Genomic DNA, 21,219 nt, shown 5'->3' on the forward strand with positions numbered 1-21,219 from the left:
CTCTCTCTCTCTCTCTCTCTCTCTCTCTCTCTCTCTCTCTCTCTCTCTCTCTCTCTCTCCCCTTTAACTCTCTAGCTCTCTAGCTCTCTAACTCTTCCTCTCACTCTCTCTCCATCTTTCTCTCTAGCTCTCCCTTTCCTTTCCCTCTCTCTCTTTCTCTGTCACTTTGGAGAGAACCATTACAGAGGAAAGCTACAAATAACGGCCTTGTTCAGGAAAAAACAGCAACATTCAAACAGACGTGCAAACATAAATACTCTCTTTAAATGTGTATAAAACAACGACCTCGTACATACATCTCACAGATATTAAAACAGCGCCTCACACACGTTGTGTAACTGCAAACCGCCACCCCTCTAGTGAACAGCAATGGTTTGCCCCGATGGATTGTTGCATTGCTGCTTGATGGGCCATCAGATACATATTGAACACGTTAAAGACAGAGGACACCTTTGTCGACCAGCTAGCTGGGCTCATATCGCCTCTTTTCTCCCGTTATTATCCCTTATGTGCATTATTTTTTCTTAAATCTCGCCATAATACCGGACAAACCCCCAGGTTTGCCCTGTTTGTCCCCCTGCTGGTTCTGCGTTACTGTGGGCTCCTCGACGCGGGGCTCTGCGGGAACAAACTGCACAATTTCTTCCCGAAAGTTGACCAGGATACGCAATTTAACGGACGTGTCTACGTGTAAAAAACAGGGATTAACGGAGGGGGACATTGGTGACTTATCCCCCAGATGAGAAGCGGACGAGGTAACAATAAAGGTATAATTATTATCACTGGCTCAACATGGCTGCTTCCCTGGCGGCGGGGATAAAAGTTTAGCCCAGATGTGGGAGAAGTTTGATACGAATGGTTTCCTCTGGCACTCGACTTACTGGCTAAACGAAACTTGTCACCAGTCTCTTCCGACCTGGTGCGATTTTACCCACCAAACGAGAGCGCTGGCCCCTAACACCGCTCCGTGGACTGAGAGCTGGCCCCTAAGAGCCGGCCCCTGACACCGCTCTTTGGACCGAGAGCTGGCCCCTGACACCGCTCCGTGGACCGAGAGCTGGCCCATAAGAACTGCCCCATAAGAGCTACCCCCTGACACCACACCGCTCCGTGGACTCAGAGCTGTCCCCTGACACCACACCGCTCCGTGGACTCAGAGCTGTCCCCTGACACCACACCGCTCCGTGGACTCAGAGCTGGCCCCTAGAACCGCGCTGTGGACTGACTGCAGTGGCCCCTGTGCCGGTGGAGAGTAGCCCGGAGCCAACGGGGCTGTGAAGGACTCACTGCGTCGATCCTGGTCGTCTAAGATGCATTTCTCCATACCTGAGACAGAAGTTCGTTCGGGGGAAAATGGATCAACCTTTGTGGTGAGATACATTTTGTTAAATATTTTTGATATCTTCAATTCACGCATCCTAAATGCCCACATGTGCTGCTACTGTCTTCGATAGTTATACAATCTCTCACTTTGTATTCGACCCCACTGACCATATAAACAGCTTGCTAGGGTGAATATGTTTTCAATGGGGACCCGGTGTGTCCCCCTAATATAGTCAACACAACACAACAGTCAGTAGTCCTTAGCCATACTACCTCACAGGGATGTGCATGTGGACATGGCTAACATGTTGCAATGCAATCCAAAATACCTGCAGCAAAGTTACCAGTGGTTTCCCCATAGAAACAAACCAGCCAACATTCTGCGAATAAGCTGATAAGCAAACCAAATACGGCTAGGCGTGAACGTCTCACGTGTGAATGCACTGGTGTTGTTGTGATTTAGTTGTCATTGCACGTGAAGGACTTGACCAACCATCACCACCCATCCCCTGCCCTATATGCTTCAACAAAGCCCCGTTTTCTGGAAATGTTCTCAAAACCTGCGGTTTGAACCCAAGCTAACTATTCCAGGGGTATTCCATCAGGATGCGTTTTTGTCATTGTTTTGATATCAAATATCCATCTCCACAGCAACTGTTAGACAGAAGTATTAGTGAGGCTGTATGTGTGCATGTGTTGCTGTGTCCACCTCCTTGTGGTTAACAATGGGCTTGCATTTGTCAGTAATGCTAGTTTTCCAGTTTTTTGATTTCTGGGAAGCAAAGTTATTTCTTGGTAAAATCTTGACACACTGCTCTGCATGCCGGATTTCACAATCTCTATCATTATGTGCTTTTATAGGGACAAATTAAGGTGTGTCTGTCTGTCTCTGTGTGTCCGTCTGTGTGCGTGTACACATTCGTCACGAATGCCCACGTATACAGGTTAATTTTAGGAGGTCTAAGCATTGACATAGATAATATGCAGTGGAGAAATGACACACCATCCATTTGATTAAACATAACATGTTTTTCTGCCTAATATTAGCTCTCCACCCTGACACACACACACGCACTATGGTTATGACTGTATTGCAGTGTTGTTTGGTAAGGGCTAGTCTTCTATCAGCAGACTATGTGACCTCCGCTATAGCAGGTTGCCAACAGGATATCACTTGGTCAGTTTGCAAAGTCAAGAGGTTTTTTTGCGGTCTGTACCCTTGAACCGTGAGGCTGCAGAATGTGCAGTGTGTGCAGTGAAAAATTGTCACGTTAACAATCATTTCTAGACATGTTTGTGGGAAAACTTTGAAACTAGTGTAGTATAAAGTCACTCTTCATATGTCAGGACTTTGTTTTCTGCTGTTTTTCTTGTATTTCCTTGTTAATGGGCTACACTAGAGTCACTGTTTGTGTTTGCTGCATTGAAATTATCCAGGGTTGTTTACTTTGGGGTGGAGGGGAGACTTACTCTACTTTAAGTCTGGAGACTTACTAAGTTACTTAAAGCTAAGTTAACCAAGTGTTCTTTGTTGAAATATCCTCAACCTAGTTTTCATGAGGGTTTCCTTCTTGCTTACAGTGTGCAAATGTTTCTGTTCAACTTTAATATGCACATCCCAGACCCTTTTCTAGCTAAGAACTTGGGTGTCGTGCACAAAAAAACTTCCACTCAGCACTAGCAGTCAAATATGAAATCCAAAACAAGTTTTGTTTTGACAGGTGATGTGTGCTTTCATGGAGAAGATGTGGGTTACCCGCACATTACACTATTCATGCAAGAAATCTTTCCACCAAATCGAGCACCTCCTTTTAGATAATTTTCTCAGCTGCGCTTCTGTGCAGACTTTGTAGAAGAAGCAGTTTTTAATCAAAGAAGGACATGACGTGTTGGAAGCTTGTGTTCCATGCATGGGCGCAGAACCCTGGGGGTGGAGGGGGAGGAATGAGTCCCCTCCAACTTCTGTAAAACACAAAGTTGTCCCCACAATATAAACAATTTCTAAATAATTGATGTAATTGAAAATATACAATTATTAGAAGCAGACTCCACTTTTGAAATAATTTGCTTTTTAAAGGTTTTTTATGTCCCGCCCTATGTATCCTGCAATTCCTGATTACCTGAATCTCCACGACCAACAACAACTAATTATTGTGCATAGGAATGCACAATCTTGATATCCCTTTTCCATCATTCTTCTTCCGACCAAACTTGTGCAATTAATGGGGCCAAAACTACAGAACCAATCGATTCCATTCATCTGTCACAAAAGGTCTAGGTCCATACATCTGGGCAATGACATTTCATATTTGTAAACTTTATACTTTTTGAGATATTCTACTTTTAAAATACTATTTTTTTTTTACAGTGGAAGTCAATGGGAGGATGGCCGAACCGTCCGCCCATTCTCTGACACTTACTACTTCAGACTAGGCCTGAGCAATAAAACAATAAATTATCATATTGTGATAGACTTTTAATCAATATCAATATAAAACATGTTCAAAATATATCGATAAGAGAATGGACCACCGAATCTAGCAGCTGGGTTTGTTACACGAACACGTTTTCTTTCTTTTTTTTTCGTGTTATATCGTGATAGGTCTTTCAGCTATATCGCCCAGGCCTACTTCGTAATTTGGTCAATTTTTTATCGTTAACCTTCTTTCAAAGGTTTAACAAATCAAGACACTTGTATCTTCAATAAACAGAATTTCGATGACCTTTATACTTTTCTCATAATCACAGTTTAAGTTCCATGTCCGCCTCGTTTTCAGTTGGTCTCATTGATTTACGCTGAGGGAGGAGCGCGGGGACGTGCAGGCAGTGTTGTCAGATTGGGCAGTTTTTGCAGCTCAAATTGACTACTTTTTACGACGTTCAGGCAGCGTTGCCAGATTGGGCAATTTTTTCCCGCCCAATTTGACTACTTTTACTCACATTAGGCTGGAAAAATGAGCATTAGGCGAGTACATTCAATTTCGGCTGGTTTTAAAAAGAACTGGCGGGATTATTATAATTATTTCTACAAACATCAATCAATACCATACCTTTCATATGGCATATCGTTTGTGCAGCTAGTACCACTATTACTTCAGCTACTACTACTACAGCTACTACTACTACGACTACTACTACTACAGCTACTACTACTACTACTACTACTACTACTACTATCTTCCAGCTTTGACAGTATTACAGTTTAGCTTTTGTAACTGCGACTGGGCAGACGACGTGACGCATCATTTTTTGTAATGAGGCATAAATGTGTATTTAAATGCATTTTCTCATTAAACCATCATATAAAACCACAGTGTAACAACAGTATTTTACTTTAAAATAATGATTTTTAATGCCAAATGAGTTTTGTGTTTGTATTTAAAGGGAAACATGCAAAATGTCCTGCGGTGTGACCGTAACATTGATGAATCATCAAATGTAAATATTAGTAAAATAAAGCAGATGTTTGGAGCAGCTTATAAATGCCTTTTCAAAATACGTTTTCAAAATACTAAAAAGTACTAAAATAATATTTCCAGTAAATTTCGTTTTGAATCAGCCAAAATTAGGGAGTTAAAGGAGAAATTGCAAGAAAATGATTTGGTGTTGCACGATGATTTCTCCGAAAAATTATGGATGCAAACTGAGTTTTGCAACGTAAAAGTTTTGCTTTTACGTTGCCGTGAACCGGATGTGGCTCTAGTACCACTTGTTGAAAAGGCTACAGCGCCACCTAGAGTAGCAGAGTCAGCCAGGTCTCCGACCATTATTCCAATCTGATCCAATGTATGTATACTCAAGACAAGTGACCGCTCCCCATCGAGTGCCAACATCGTTATATGGCTTAATCCATGATAAGTCAATCTGGTCCGACCATGTAACCGCAGTCAATGTATTTCAGCACTTTGCTTCTTCAGGTAACGCAATTCCACTCAGTCAGTTTTCGATTTCAGCTTCCAGGTTTTTCAGCAGTGCACTGCAATACATTTGACCTTTCAGATTCTTCAGTTCAATTCATTTTACATTTCTGCATTTTTAGAAATGCTTTGGGCTTTTCATTCAGCTGTCACTTTATTTGTTTCCAACCATTTAATTTTTTTTAAATGGTGTGCATGTTTACATTGTTTACTCCATTTAGACTTTTGAACTCTGTTGAAATCCCTTCACTTGATTTAAGCCATTTAACGATTCTTTACGTCTTAATCTATGTGGCTTTATTAAAACATTTTCAACCTCACTTTGTACTACAGCACTCACCGCATTTTCTGCAGGAAATGCATTTTCTAGTATTGACGATTAACATTTTAAGAAGCATATCTAACTACCTCCCTCATCTTACCTACAGAAAACAGATAATTGTTCAAAGGTTGTGCAATTAAGAGAAGACAAGAGACTGAAGTTGATGGTTTCTATGTTCAGTGTCTGATTTCTGTCCAACCATAACTAAACTCATCCACACTCAACTATCAATCTTTGCATTGGCTATACAACCCTCAGCTGATTTTAACTGAAATATGGTTAGGGTTCTTAGCAGATGCCTATCCAAAGCGACATGCAAAAAGATTGTAACGATCACAGGCAATTCTGTGCGCAGTAATCCCTTACGCGTGGGATAACATTTTCTAGTTGACATTGACTACCGTAGTCTGTCCGAGGCAGAGATGCTAGTGCTGTTCTTAAGCTGACCCCCAGACTGCGTGTCCTAAAATAGACCAACTAAAAAGACAATTCCTCAAAATGATTTCCTCTGCAGTGTAGGCCGTGTCTAAACAGTTTTTTTCGTTCTTAGTTTTCTTTTTTTTGCCTCTCAGACAAGACGAAAAGACTAAACTTGAAAGAAGCTTTATTCTTTCTCGCACCATGAACGCTGCATTGACGATAAAGTCCACTGTTGCCTTGAAAGGCAAAAAAGTCCTGCTATCCTTAACCGCCATAGCATCAACAGTTTCCCTCTGAACAGCCCAGTTCCAAAAGTTTGACGAAACTGGTGAATATATTTCACACTTTATTTGTTTCCTTCTCTCTAATGAACGCAGAGAGGCTGCCGTTAAACTGCAGACATCAAGGCAGTGTTTGAACAGATTGCTTTAGTTTCTGTGGTGGTTTGGGGTCTTGTGGGAAATCAGATGTGATATTACATTATTGCAATCTTCTGTTTTCGTTTTTGTTTTGGCTAATGCTGAATTTTTACTAACAGAACACAAGTCTTTGGTCATCTTTCATCAGAATCTGGATTTATCTATAAAGAAAAGGTTTAACTTGGTGGTCCCTTATGACCATCTTACGCTAGTTACATAAGGTCATTGCAGCATTACTGTTACCTGAGCTCATCTTTACTAGGGGTGTAAATATTAATCGATTTATATCGATTAATCGATTATACAGTCGACTATTCGATGCATCGATTCGTCCGCAAGAGTATAGATTATTAAAAAATATATTTTTTATTTATTTATTTTTACAGTGAATAGGCTAATTGCCATACTAGACCTGCACAGTAAGCACTAAAGTGTGCATAGAATACTGTTTCTGTATTCTCAATAAAAGGTAAATTATTTTTTGTTGATTTATTTGATATATTATGAGATATTATGTTAATAGATGTAATGTAAAAAATATCGAGTATCAAATCAAATCGTGGGGAATTCTGAAGTATCAAAAATAATCAAATCGTTGGTTTAAGAAATCGATATTGTATCAAATCGTCACAAAGGCTCAGATTTACACCCCTAATCTTATCATCTAAATCTATCTGCCGCTCCTCCCTAAAGCTTCCCAAACAGATCGATGGGGTTGGTTTTTGAGGATTGTGTCCTTGTGTTCCCTCTCAGAACTCCACAAAGTCTCTCTCTCTCTCCCTCTGCAGTGAAGTAAACCATGCTTGACTTTTAATTGGTCTCTGCCCTCCCCCGTCCCAGGCCTACAACATCCACGTCAACGGCGTCCTGCACTGTCGGCTTCGCTACAGCCAGCTCCTCGGCCTCCACGAACAGGTGAGCAGACTGCACTTAGAGCACTCAGCCCATGTGTTTATTTGATTAAATGATCCAGCCGTCCCCTGTCTCTGATTTGAACAGGCCGTGTGTGTGTGTGTGTGTGTGTGTGTGTGCGCGTGTGTGTGCGTGTGCGTGTGTATAAATTTAATTGAACTATTTTCGGTTTACATAAAGGTCTACAGTAATTAAATGTATTTATGCTTTGATTTTTTTTCTCTCGTACATTTCATAGTCCAATCACCACGGCCACACGGCATGACATTTGCATCGCCTCCGTCAACTGAATTTAAATGAATCCCATCGAATGCGTTTCGCTGTCGTCAGTGTGTCTCCTCTTTCCCCCTCAAATCATTCCTTTGAGGCCATGTGTTTTATTCGCTCTGAATGTTTTCAGGCCCGGCTGGTTGAAGCCGAGACGACACTGTGTTTTTCAGGGGTTGTAGAGAAGGCTGACACAGAAGGAATGTTGTTGTTTTTTTACCGTTATTTTCCTCTCTCTCGGTCTCCGTGCTCCACTCTATGGAAGCCCATTCCCGCCAGTAAAAAAAAAAAAAAAGATGAAAACTCTTCCTTGATAAAAAAAAAAAAAATCCCCATTGTAAGTCTAAATTATGAGATAAAAAGTCATAATGAGCTAAAAAGTCGAAATTCTCAGATAAAAAGTCGAAATTATGAGATAAACCGTCATGAGATTTAAAAAAAAAGTCATAATTATGAGAAAAAGTCAAAATTATGAGATAAAATGTCATAATAATGAGATAAAAAGTCATAATTATGAGATAGAAAGTAAAGTGTGCATGTGCTCCAGTAGCACTGTTTTCAAAGGTTCCTTCATCGTCACCATCATCGCTGGCATCCCCAACCATGCTTAAATTAACTAAACAAATGAGATCTCTGTTCGTGTAGCTTTGACTACACAAACAGAGATCTAATTTGTTTAGTTGTAACGGTGTACTTATTGAAAGACTAACAAAAGTAACCATAGCTGTAATTCTTAATGGTCCCATGGCATGCTATTTTATGGATGCTTTAATATAGGAGTTATTGGGCCCCTAATACAGTACTTGAAGACGTTCAAGAAATTCTGCCTTGGTGCAGAGTTACAGCCACTACGAGCCAGTCCCACAATGAGCTCTCCACAAACGTGCCGTTTTTAGAGGCGGGTCAAGGTGGAGGGTGGGGGTGTGGCCCTGAGCAGCTTTTGGCCACGGTACCATGCATGCGCTAGTGTTTACAGTGGAACGCTGAACACTCCGGGTGCTCCGGCGGGAGTCCTGGAGCTTTAGATCTAAATAATAACATATTATATTTTCATATCTATATAATATAATATATATTATCATGGTCAAAAGCTGTTTGCGCCTCCGGATGATATTATGAATCTCAAACGACTGCGTCGGGTTCTCAGACGCCTCTGGTTCTTCCACTTCCACGTCAATATTAAGTACAGACTGAACCGCGAAATGGGGATTGTTGCCCACGATTGTTGCCCGGGGTTGTCTGCGTCGGGTTGGTTGAGAAGGAATTGGGAACCGCGACATGGAGGAGAAAAGGATTGTTGCCCAGGATTGTCCGTCAGAGCCCCGCTGAACGCTGCCCGTTACCCGGGGTTGTCTCCCGCTGGAGCCCCAAATGGGAGCTTTATGCAAGCTTGCGTTATTGTGTTGCGTGTTATGCGCCATAACACCAACAGCAGAACGGTTATCCAAATAACAAAGAACACTTGCGTTATAGTGTGTGTATTCACACACACACATGTGGCACTCGTACGGTCCTAGCTCGTTGTCTCATTGGCGGGCCAAATTCTCTGGGCGGGCCAAGCAGAGAAAGGGCCCCATATGACGTCATATGGGGCCAGCTCCCAAATCGAAGCGTTTTAGCGATCCTTTTTTTAAAGGCGGAGCAAGATAGCTACTTCTCAGTTTACACCTAACGCAATTTTTAGCTACTGGGGGACCATAGGGAGGCTAGGGGAACTCAACTTAATGTTCGAAAACCTCATAAAGTGAAATTTTCATGCCATGGGACCTTTAACTTATTCAGGATTGCTTGTCTTTTGCATGGTTCGGGATGCCAGCGATGATGGTGACGCACTTTTTATCTCATAATTATGACTTTTTATCTCATCATTTTGACTTTTTATCTCATCATTTTGACTTATCTCATAATTATGACTTACAATGGGGATTTTTTTTTTTTTTATCAAGGAAGAGTTTTCATCTATTTTTTTTTTCTTACTGGCGGGAATGGACTGGCTTCCATACCGCTCCACCTGCTGGGAGTGTGAATGAGTTTCTGTTCCCACCGCGGGGCGTGCCCGGTGCCAGCCCCACCAAATCCACACGCTACTATCCCTTTGTCGCCTCTAAACTGAAACGTGTTAAACTGCAAACGTGTCCGCCTTAAAAATAAAGGCACGCATAGAAGATACGGACACTTCCTTGTTCCTTGTTTACCAGTTAATATTATGATTCTTAAAATAAACTGTTATTTTCAGTGAGCTGGCAGTGACGGCCAGCTCATAACATCGGCAAAGAATAATTAAATCGATGTTGGGCATGATGCAGTCCACAGGCCACTGAGCCTTAATGCCACATGATAACACACAGCGCAGCAACAAGGAGGTGTCGATTATTACTCTGTCTCTCCTTTAGTTCATTGTTAATAAATAATAAAGGACTGGCCAAACTTCAATATCCCCGTCCTGAAGGCCCCCACGACACCAGTCAGACAGCTGCTGTTGCCTGGCAACTGTGTGTGTGTGTGTGTGTGTGTGTGTGTGTGTGTGTGTGTGTGTGTGTGTGTGTGTGTGTGTGTGTGTGTGTGTGTGTGTGTGTCACACACAGACCATAACCACAACAACAAGTCTCTCTGTTAGCATTTCAACGTCGCCGTCTATTATTTGGTTTAATTCTCGTGCCTGAGTCAGATTTATGTCCCGGGGCGTGCGTGCGTGCGTCGGCTTCCAGAGTTCCTAAACCAAACAGCAGTTTAACTCGACAAGAGACAAAAGACCACCGGGCTGCGTTTCACATTGACCTGCTATGTCGATTAATCCAGAAAACCTTCTGGATGCTGGACCTCAGCAGACCTGTGCATCCGTTGGCCGTGAGAGCCAGCACACGCGCACACACACACACACTGCTCTTGCAGCCAGCGCGGCTTATTTGTATGCTTGTGCTGACTTGTGCACTTTCCCAGCAGCAAAGGGCAGTTTCGTCGCCTCACATCGGACAGCCTCCCCTCTCCGCTGCGTTCACCGTAGAACGGCGCACATAACCATGTAGCCACGCGACCTGCGTTCGTTTCAGATGAGTCCCGGTTCGGCCAACTCTGTAGTTCCTCAGCTTCGATCAGCTTGGCTCAGGGGGTAGAGCGGGTGCACTTGTAACCGGAAGGTCTCTGGTTTGAGAATTGTGTCCTTGAGCAAGAAAACCTAACCCTAACTGTTCCAGACAAGCTGGCTGTCGCCTTGCATGGTTGACTCTGTCGTCAAGTGTGTGAATGTGTGTGTGTGTATGAGCCGTTTATAAGTCGCTTCGGATAAAAGCGTCTGCTAAATGTCCTTAATGTAATTAGGACTAAATGTGATGTTGCCGGTGGCCGGGGGCTGAAATGCGTTCCGACTGGGAATGAATGAGTCAAGGCGGCTGCTGGGCAGACACACCGGTGGAGCAACATGTGTGTGTCTCTCTACGACCGGCGTTACGCGTGGAAACGCCGACGTTGCTATTGCGCCAACCGGGCTCTAAATATCTCCAGTGATTCATCTTGGTAGCGGGGTGTGAATCAACACCCCGAGTGAGAAGGGTCACACGAGACCCACGCCGGCCGGCTGGCTGGCGTTGGCAAGACGACCGCCTAATGGAGACGAGACAAACTCAGTCGCGTTACTCACCTGCATGGTCTGCAGCTGGAGGTCCAAAGCAAAGGGGCTGTCTGGCTATGTATTGTATTGGATGAGTTTCAATGGTTTTGTTTTTGCTGAGAATGAAGGTGTACTCAGGTTTATCAGCCAGATGAATAAAATACCCCTTTAGAGGTTTGGACCTGAAAGCTGAGGAGTATGCAGATTTAGCTCCAAAGCAAAAAGGGGTTGTTTCAATGTTTAATGTGTTTCTCCTCCTCCCCCCCCCCCCCCATCTGTGCCGACAGATCAAGAAGGAGTACGGCACCAACGTGGTGCCTTCCTTTCCCCCCAAGAAGATCTTCACGCTCACGCCCGCAGAGGTGGAGCAGAGACGGGAGCATCTGGAGAAGTACATGCAGGCCGGTGAGCTGCCGACCGCCGCCGCCGACGCTAACCCTTTTTGAAGAAAGAGAAGAAAAACCAGATGACTCACCGCCTGCCTCCTCTCTCGGTCCCTGGGGTTGGCCGGAGCTTTATTCCCCCCCGCCCCCCCCCCCCCTCCCCCCCCTCCTCCCATCCGGGTTGCGTCATCAGAGCGTTGTCATGGCAGACGGCACGCGCTCCTGATGTTTGCTTACGCTTGCGCTGCAGCGAGCGGAGTGGAGCGGAGTGGAGGGTAGTGTAGTGTGACAGGGCTCCCTGATTTACCACCAGGTGTGATGTGGTGGGTCAGCCGCTACGAGGCCTATTTAGAGGTGACATGTTATTATATACCAAGCCGTTTTGAAAAATCTCCCTCTTCTGACGATCATCACAAGTGGGCGTGTCCACATAGATGTATGACGGACAGATGAGCAACGTTTGCTACGGTCCACCGGGTAGGCCGGTGAGACTGATCTATCAGTCAGCACACATCTAGATGGACACGCCCACTTGTGATGTCAGAAGAGCCAGATTTTCAAAACGGCTTGTGACGGCTAATCGCACTCACGCGTGGTGGTATAACGTGTCACCTTTTAAAATCCGTCCTTTGGTGACGATGACATCACGTGTGGTGAGTGTCCACCCAGATTGGAGGATAGACGGACCAGCCATCAAACCAGTTGATGCAGTCCACTAGTTAGACTGGCCGGCTGGTCCTTCGACTGTGGGGCAGATTTTGATGATGTCCTGCGATTGCTAATCAGCACAGCGGCACACCTGCTGGTAAACACTGGGCCCTTCATGAATTGGCTTCACTTAAAAAGCGTGAAATGACCTCTGGACACGTGGGCCTCAGGACTGTCCCTTGGCAGGATAAATAGAGTTATAATTACAAAGGTTCTGATGCCAACGCGGGCTGGGAGCGGACTCCAGACGGTGAAAACAAAGCCTGGGTTTCATTCTCTTTAATTAGTCTCCCGCTGAGCCTAGCCTCTGGTTTGGAGATTTGTATTTATTCCACTGAATGGAAGAAATTATGTAGAAACAGCGATTCAAGGGACATGTTCTGCAGAATGTTGTAGCATGGCTGTAAATCTAGGGTTAGGGTTAGCATGACTGTAAGTCTATGGGCGGGCTTTCCGCCATTCGGGCGATTAGGGTTTACCGAAGGGGTCGAAGGTGAGTTTTGGTTATTGACAAAACAAACAGGATTGAGACCGTGCCAGCGGTTCATTTTAATCCACTCCAGCACAGCCTTTTGCAGCAGAACAAGGAACCGTTGTGGCAGTTTGTGACACCACACACACACACACACACACACACACACACACACACACACACACACACACACACACACACACACACACACACACACACACACACACACAGCCACACACACACAGCCACACACAGCCACAGCCTCTGTGTTATTGACTCACCATTTGTTTAGTTGCATCATGGGTTTAACTGAAAACCGCCACGGACCAGAGCGAAACCCGAGAGCTAGACAGAGAATGAGACATCTCATGGACTGCGTAGACATTTACTTTGAGTTCCTCTTTAATTCACTACAATAAAAGCTTCTAAATTGAGACTCACTCGACGCGTCGCACAGAGAGACACTTGTTCACTGGAGTGGATTCCAAACATTGCCCACTTGTTCAGAAAAGAAACCCAGACTGATGAGCTTTTTTTTAATTTAACTTGTTATCTGAGGTCAAAGCATGTTTACAGCACAGCTACTTTAAAATGTAAGCCTTCCGAGTGACATGACCCTGGTTTGTTTTGTGTTGAGCAGACGTTTTAAGGGCCGAGACTAATCCCTGCCACCAGCAGTACCCTGCCGTAGTACCTAACACTCGGGATGGAAACTAACATCAGAACGCGGAGACAAAAGTTAACAGAGAAGATGCTAATCGGCGCCAAACATCCGCTGAAACGACAACAGTTTCTCCGCTTCCCGATGCGATGCGTGACTGAAACTTCCTCTTTCTGACTCCTTTGCTGTGAGCCGTGGCGGCTGTCGGATAACATCCCGCTATCTGCTTTGTGTTTGTGTTCACCCTGACACGTCCACCCTTGATCGCTGCGTTTGATTCTGTTCTTGTTTTGCAGTGCGTCAGGACCCCCTGCTGGGATCCAGTGAGCTGTTCAACTGCTTCTTGAGGAAAGCCCAGCAGGTTGGTTTTCTGCCCTTTTAGTTGTTCGTTCTTTTGAAGAGCTTATTTTCTTTCGTCTCTTTCGTTTTTCTCTCTCTCTCTCTCTCTCTCTCTCTCTCTCTCTCTCTCTCTCTCTCTCTCTCTCTCTCTCTCTCTCTCTCTCTTTCTCTTTCTCTTTCTTTCTTTCTTTCTTTTTCGGTTTCTTCCAGCAGACCTGCAGGTTTGCTGGTAGAACAGTTGAGCGGCGCGGCGTGAGTCATTTAATGGGCACACGTGTAAAGAACGGTCGAGTCAGACGTTTAAACTGAACGATGATGAAAGTGGGTTCTCTCCCTTCCACTTCTGTCCGCCCTGCGTGGGAGGGAGCCGTCGCAACTTTTTGCGTGGCATGAGTCCCAAACCAACGATGTGGATTGAGAAGATGTCCTGTTTCTAATTGCCAGTGGTCACCAACCAAAAATCTAAATGGATCACATGGATTAATACACTAGTGGTCCACTCCTTGCTAACCCATTTATTAAATGGCTCTATTGTAGATTTTTAATTATTATTTATTTATTTATTTTATTCACGTCTTGTCTGTCATTGCTAAGGTAATTCCTTTTTTTAATAACATGTACTAATATCTGGAGCCCCTCGGGGGCATAGCTGGGCTCAGCTAGTAAACAAAGTGTAGTATCAGGAGTTGGTTTTAAGGTGACGTGCACACATGAGGGGAGACGGATGAGACGGGAGACGGCCTCATCGAGTGTGGTGCAATAACCAGCGCTTGTTGTGGGTACGAGTGGCAGCAGCGTAGCGCCCCGGGACCATAGGACGCTGGACGGTTGGAAGTTGGAAGCTGGGCTGCTGTTGCCATCTGGCAGAGGACGCCCTGGGCTTGGAGGTCTGGCGCGTGTCGCGGGCTGATTCACGCCCGCGGGGTGCGGTGCTAAAACAATCATCAGTCAGGCAGTGAGCCGCATCGCCGTGGGAACGTGGCGGAATACGCTTAGCCCCGTGACCCGCCGCGCTCGTCATTGGGCGGGCGTGTCGCATCTCTCGGCATTTCTGTGTCTACGTCGCTCTCTCTCTCTCTCTCTCTCTCTCTCTGTCTCTGTGTGTCCCTGTCTCTCTCTGTCTTGGTCTCTCTCTCTGTCTCTACCTCAATCTCACTTTTTCTTTCTCATCCCTCTCTCTCTAGCCCCTCTCTCTCTTTATCGCTCCCTTTCGCTATCTTTCCCTTATCGCCCCCATCACCTCCACCACCACCGCCCTCCACCTGATTTTCTTCCTGTGTGTGTGTGTGTGTGTGTGTGTGTGTGTGTGGTGGGGGGTGGGGATGGGAATCTGCTTGAGCAGCAGCAGGTGGTGTAGGATAGAAGACAAGGGGCCACCTGCTATTGTCATCCTTTTCCCTCCCCTCGGATGTCCTCCGCAGCAGGGAGGGTACCGGATGACTTTCAACACGCGCACACCCAAATCGTCTGTTCACTTCCAATTTATTTAGTAATAAAGTTTTATTTTCCATGAGGACCTTTTTCTAAGGGCTCTTGGTGAACCCCTTCGCTCTCTCCTCTCTGTTGTCCTCTCTCTCCTCTCTCCTCCCTCTCCTCTCTATCTTCTCTCCTGTCATCTATGCATTGTGCAGTTCTTGCACGCCACTCATTAATTGTTGAGGCTAGAGCGTGGCAGTGTGTATAAACAGCCTTGATTTATCCGGAACATTCTGTTGGAAATAATAAGCATGTGTGGTGGGGGATGTTGAATCTGAAGCGGGTTGTTTTGAATCTTTGTCATGAGAAACAAAAACTCGTTCCTCTCTTCCTTTTTGTACCGCAGGCTGTTTTGAATCAAGTCAGCTTTGCTCCACACATTTTGAGTGAATTAGAAACTAGTTCATTTATGGGGGATGTTGTCCCTGTAGCGTGTTACCACGATTGATGCGAAAAATGCTGTTTGTGTTTATTCACAAGGCAAACCAAAACGTTCCTCCGTTGTATTTTGGGAATCAATCATTCTCGGCCTGTGTCATCATCTCAGGGTGGATTAGCAGTCAGCTGGCAAGCTGTTGTGTTTTCTAGATGACAATATATCAACTTGTAATAAATTGAGTATGTTGCTCTCTTGTGAAGTGCTTTGGGCCGCCCTTGTGCTTCTCAATGTCCCGTAGCAATCAACCGTGTTTTAAACATATTCGATTTATCTCAATGTTGGCAATACACACAAACGTTCACTCTCGTTGTCCTCCCCCACGCATTCTCTTCACAACAATGTCTTTCATTTTGTTCAAACTAAGTCTGCCTTATTGCCTTAACTATAAAATCAGTGCTCTGCAACGGGGGTATATTGCAAAATGTTGTTCTTGTTATACTTTCCATTGCTCTCTAACTTTATTTATCAAGCACTTTTAACAGCAACAGCAACACAAAGACATTTACCTTTAGGCCTATGCTTATGCTTTTATCCAAGGCGACTTACAATAAGTACATTTGTCAGAAGAGAAACAATATATCGCCGTCGGTACAGTAAGGATGTTCATAGAACCAAGAGCCCGTCACTAACAATTGTTAGGTTAACCCATTCCCCCGTATACAACAAAGATAGCTAGGATAAGATGCCACACAATGATAAGTGCCAGCACCACAAAGCACACATTTCTCACCAACACAGAAGTGAAAGGACAACGAAAACAACGAGACACTAAAAGTGAATCCTGCCTGTATGGACGCACTGTATATGGTGGCCGTTGTGCTTGGAAAGGGCGTCTAAATAAAGGTTCCCTGTGTTGAACGCGCCCCACCAGGAGACCCAGCAGATCCCCACGGAGGAGGTGTCCCTGGAGGTGGGGCTCTCCAACGGGCAGAAGGTGACCGTCAGCATCCTGACCTCGGACCAGACGGAGGACGTGCTGGAGGTGACACGCACGCGAGCACGCACACGCACACACGCACACGCACACACACGTACGTGTGTGTATTGTTTAAGATGTATCTCATTAGTGGAGGCATTGCTTTGCCACCGGGAGTCCGACATCCTAACACTACACCGTCCACCGGAGTACATATTAAAACACACTTTTCCTGCACACGTCTGCAGAACGTCTCTGCTGTTTAAACCAAGCATTCTGCATCCAATAATGTGTACGGATGGAATCCCATCTGCATACATAAACCTGTACCTCAACGGGAAATACACACACAGTCTGCGATACGGTGGTAGTATCTACGTCTCTAGTCTGTTTTTGTACAACCGAGCGCACCAAAAAAAACAAAAAACGGTAACTTTAGCAGCCGCATGCTGCCATATGCTGCCATATCCCAGCCCCGGAAAGGTTGTTAAAGGTGGAAGCCATTAATCAGCCTCCGTTCAGGGGGAAAGCGTAAATAATGAGTCCCTCTCTGTCGCTGATTGCAGCGAGACGGGCCTGATTGAGAGCTGTGTGGGTGGTTGTTTAGGGGCTGGGGGGGTCACTTGTAAACAATGCAGAGCTCATAGGGGGTGGGGGGGGGGCTGTTTCAGATCCACGACCCACTTTGTGAAATGACATTGTTGTGAAATGCCACGGGTCTTTGGGTTTAAATCTGTCATCTGTTGGTGATAAAGAAATGTTTTTGTTATTTTTATTTTTTTTGACTTGGGGAAATCCCTGTAATTAGCACGTATTTTTGGTTAGCATGTTGTTGTTTTTTTGTTGTTTTGTGCTCGCGTTTGTCGCTCACGTTTCACGTCGTCGTCTCCTCTGCAGGCGGTAGCGTCGAAGCTGGACCTCCCCGACGACCTGGTGGGCTACTTCAGCCTCTTCCTCGTGCGCGAGAGCGTGGACGGCGGCCTCACGTGTGAGTTCACCGACCTCGTTCTGACTGACGAGCGAGGGCCGAGAACAATCACACAAACTGGAGCAGGAACAACAACGTTGTGCGCAGCCGGGTCGACGGCAAATCCTGGAGAGAGAGAGAGAGAGAGAGCAGAGCAGCCAAAGGAATCTGAAATAACGAGATTCGTTAACATTTCGTAATCCTTAAATTAAATGAAGGCCTTAAATTGACTGACATTTAGGGATGGGTCAGAATATTTGATTATTCGATTATTCGTTCCCGAGGGTCGAAGCCAACTTTTAACATTTGGACCGTTAAAATTTTTTCCCATTCGAATAAACAAGAATTAACGGACGGAACTAATGTTGGTTCTGTAGCACTATTAGTTTTTTTTATTATTATTAATCATTTACAGAAAAACAATATATTCAATACACAAGCATAAATATTAATATATATGCATACAACACAAACACTGATCACTGTTTGTTTTTTAAGTGATTTCTTGCCGATGATCCATGGCTGCCTTTGTGAATGTCGGCACTGAGTTATTCACATCCCTACTGACATTAATAGGTATTTGGCTGCTTTATGATGATGATGCACCATGGCCTCTCATGGTTTCATAAAGTCTGTGTTGATGGATGAAACAAAGTTGTGTAGTGGGAGGGAAACAAATGAGACGGTTTTAACTGATAATCTTATCGGGGTTTAGTCAAGGACTTGCAATGTGTTGTGCAATCTCGACCACAATCTGCCAAATAGGATAATCAATTGAAGTTCAGGCGAGCAACACGCATTGCTATCGAAATGTCACCGAGATAATTCATGCAGCAGGGATGATGCGGGTGTTTCATTAAATTGCACAGGAGGGGAAAAAAAAAGACAGAGAATCACAGAGCCCCGCCACAGTGAATTCACTATCGTGGATGTTTTTGTCTTTACTGCAGTTTTGATATTTTTTTAATCCTCAAACGTACCCTCAGGGAATGGAGATGTGTGTGTGTGTGTGTGTGTGTGTGTGTGTGTGTGTGTGTGTGTGTGTGTGTGTGTGTGTGTGTGTGTGTGTGTGTGTGTGTGTGTGTGTGTGTGTGTGTGTGTGTGTGTGTGTGCATCTGCATGCGTGTGTGCACGTGCATGTCTGCATCTGTGTGTGTGTGTTTGCACGGGTGCTGTCGTCTGTATCTGTTGGACAATTTCTTGGATTATGTTAAGTAAGTGGAACGTGGAACCGAAGTGCTCCTGCGGGAACAGCATCCCTTTCCTCCCCGGGTCTTCCCGGGCGGGGATCAGATCATGGCTTTACTCATCCTTCCTTTGGAAGTTTTCTACGGCATTGTGAAAGATGCAGCGCAGCAGATATTTAGCATCTGCTGGATGCGGACGGACGGACGGACGGACGGACGTACCAAACGTGTTCCACAGTGAAAAGCCTCGACTTTCCAGCCTCACGGCAGAACCACTGCAGTACCCGTGGAGATTTCTCCCTGGACACTCTGCTTTCCACTCCCACCTGCCAAATCCTTGTTTCCCAGTCTGCCAGGGTCCTGACATTCCTGGCCCAGCAGGGCTGGCAGCTTGATTCAAACGCAGGAAAAACACAAACATCTCCCGAGTTTGTATTTCTTTTTTCATATCTCCTGGGCTCTGTGTTTGCACAGTTTGGTATCGGGAGGGCAACAACAACGGCCCTTTCTCTGTTTGCGTTCCCTCGCTCTTCGGCGTTGCCACAAGGCCCCGAGGCTCGGTGGAATCTTCTGCGAAAGCTAAGATAGATGAGCGTAAACACAAGAAAGCTTACACAAAAGTATAAATATAAGTTGGAAAAGGTGAGCTTTCCTGTGAAATGTTTCCAAAAATGGCCGTACAAAAAAGAGCTTGAGCAAACCTTTGTGAACCAGTTAAAGTTTGAATGTGCACACACACCCTCCCTCGCACACCCCCTCCCTCCTCCCCTCCCCTCCTCCCTCCCCCCCTCCCGTATCCGTCCAGATGGACTCCTCGTCTCTATTGTTTACTGTCATCCTCATGATCGGATCATTCTTGGGCCGGTGCCACGGGCCCTCTGTCAAACTAGTCTGCTAACTATTTTTTTGCAATCCTTTCTCCCTTGGTTGCAATTCTAACTCTCTCTCTCTCTCTCTCCCTCCCTCCCCCTTCCTCTCTCCCCCTAGTTGTGCGGAAGCTGCAGGAGTTCGAGCTGCCCTATGTCTCAATCACCAGCCTGAGGAGCACCGAATTTCACATACTGCTGCGGAAAAGGTACAGTCAGTCAGTCACTCACTCTCAGACACACAAATGCACGGTCTTGGGCCTGAACCATGTGCCATCCTCTTGTCATGTTTGCCATGGCAACAGAGGCAGATGGGAGGAAACGATGCCCACTCGAAAATCAAATCCACAGCCGCAGAGAGCGATGCGGGTAGGAACAGAGGGCAGGTAGGGGTGAAGCATCCTGATCTAAGGTTTGCTGCAGTTAGGCTGGACACTGGGGTTCAAACCCGGAACCCTTGGACTGGGAGTCGAACACCACTAACCATGACGAGAAACGTGTAAGTAGTACTCCTGCCTTGCCCATGAGCAGGGCAGGGGCGCTACATCTGGGGCAGCCCACTGCTCCTCGCCCCTGGCTAGGACGGGTTTATTGTAGAAGATCAAATCAAATCAAATCACGGGGCTTGTCTACAGAGTCTAGGACCCTGTCGACGGTGAGGGGGAGAAGAGTCAAATTCCTTGCAGCCCTGCTACAGCTCTCTTGCTCCCGACCGGTTCTTGACAAGAAGCTGCTGACCGGCCGACCTTGGCAGGACGTCCTGGGGCTGCTGCACCCGCTCCCTCGCATCAACGCACAACTCACACTCTATATACGCCCTTGCATCATTCTCCTTCTCCTCCTCCTCCTCGTATTCCTCCTCCACTGCCACCTCTGCCTACACTTTCACCGCCTCCTCCTCCTCTATATCTTTCTCCTCCTCCTCCTCCTCCTCCTCTATATCTTTCTCCTCCTCTTCCTCCTACTCCTCCACCACCTCTGCCTCCACTTTCATCCACTGTTGTCTCCTCCTCCCACCTCTCCCCGCTACCGCTGACAGAGCACAACTCTCTTGACACATCAGCGATGTGTAAACTCTTATAGTCTTATTTCAGGGGGGATGAGCACATAACCAACCTGGTGGACGCAGAGGGCTGGAGACGCAGTCCAGACCTGCTGTCGGGTTCACTGAAGAAGAAAAAGCTCATGAATGGCTGGCTGCTCTACCACCATACAGATGATGATAATAACATGGAGTCATGTTTAGAACCATGCTAACATTTCTACATCAACATTGTGTAGGTCACAGGGAGGAGGATTATATCAAAAGATAACGATTCCTTTCTGGACCAAAGAGGCTTTTTTTTTTTCTTTTATAATAACATTGCAGTTTTGGTAGTCATAACTTAAAAAAAATGCATGCGTATACACTAAGGAACAAAAGAGATGATGCAGCTTCACAAGTCCGTCCTCCACTTCTCATTTAATTACTTTTTCCTTTTCACTCCTTCCCCTCGTCTCACCTCTCAGTCTGTGCCTTTTGGATCCCTGGCGGGTAACTTGGCTAACAACTTCTCCCTCCCACCCACACCCCTCCCTCCTTTTGTATTGCCCCAATGATGAGTCACTCTTACTAAGG

General features: G+C 45.6%; 1 protein-coding gene across 1 annotated transcript; it reads left to right on the forward strand.

Moving 5' to 3' along the window:
* The first annotated feature begins 415 nt into the window (after window positions 1–415).
* On the forward strand, window positions 416–20,611 carry snx17 (sorting nexin 17). The gene is made up of 7 exons (XM_084484068.1): window positions 416–1,370; window positions 7,242–7,316; window positions 11,475–11,592; window positions 13,708–13,772; window positions 16,537–16,647; window positions 17,479–17,569; window positions 19,723–20,611. The coding sequence occupies exons 1-7, from the start codon at window positions 1,311–1,313 to the stop codon at window positions 19,989–19,991; spliced, it is 789 nt and encodes a 262-aa protein (XP_084340194.1). The 5' UTR covers window positions 416–1,310; the 3' UTR covers window positions 19,992–20,611.
* The last annotated feature ends 608 nt before the right edge of the window (window positions 20,612–21,219 follow it).

Source organism: Micromesistius poutassou (genome assembly GCF_964030765.1).
Source record: "Micromesistius poutassou genome assembly, chromosome: 19".
Taxonomy (NCBI): domain Eukaryota; kingdom Metazoa; phylum Chordata; class Actinopteri; order Gadiformes; family Gadidae; genus Micromesistius; species Micromesistius poutassou.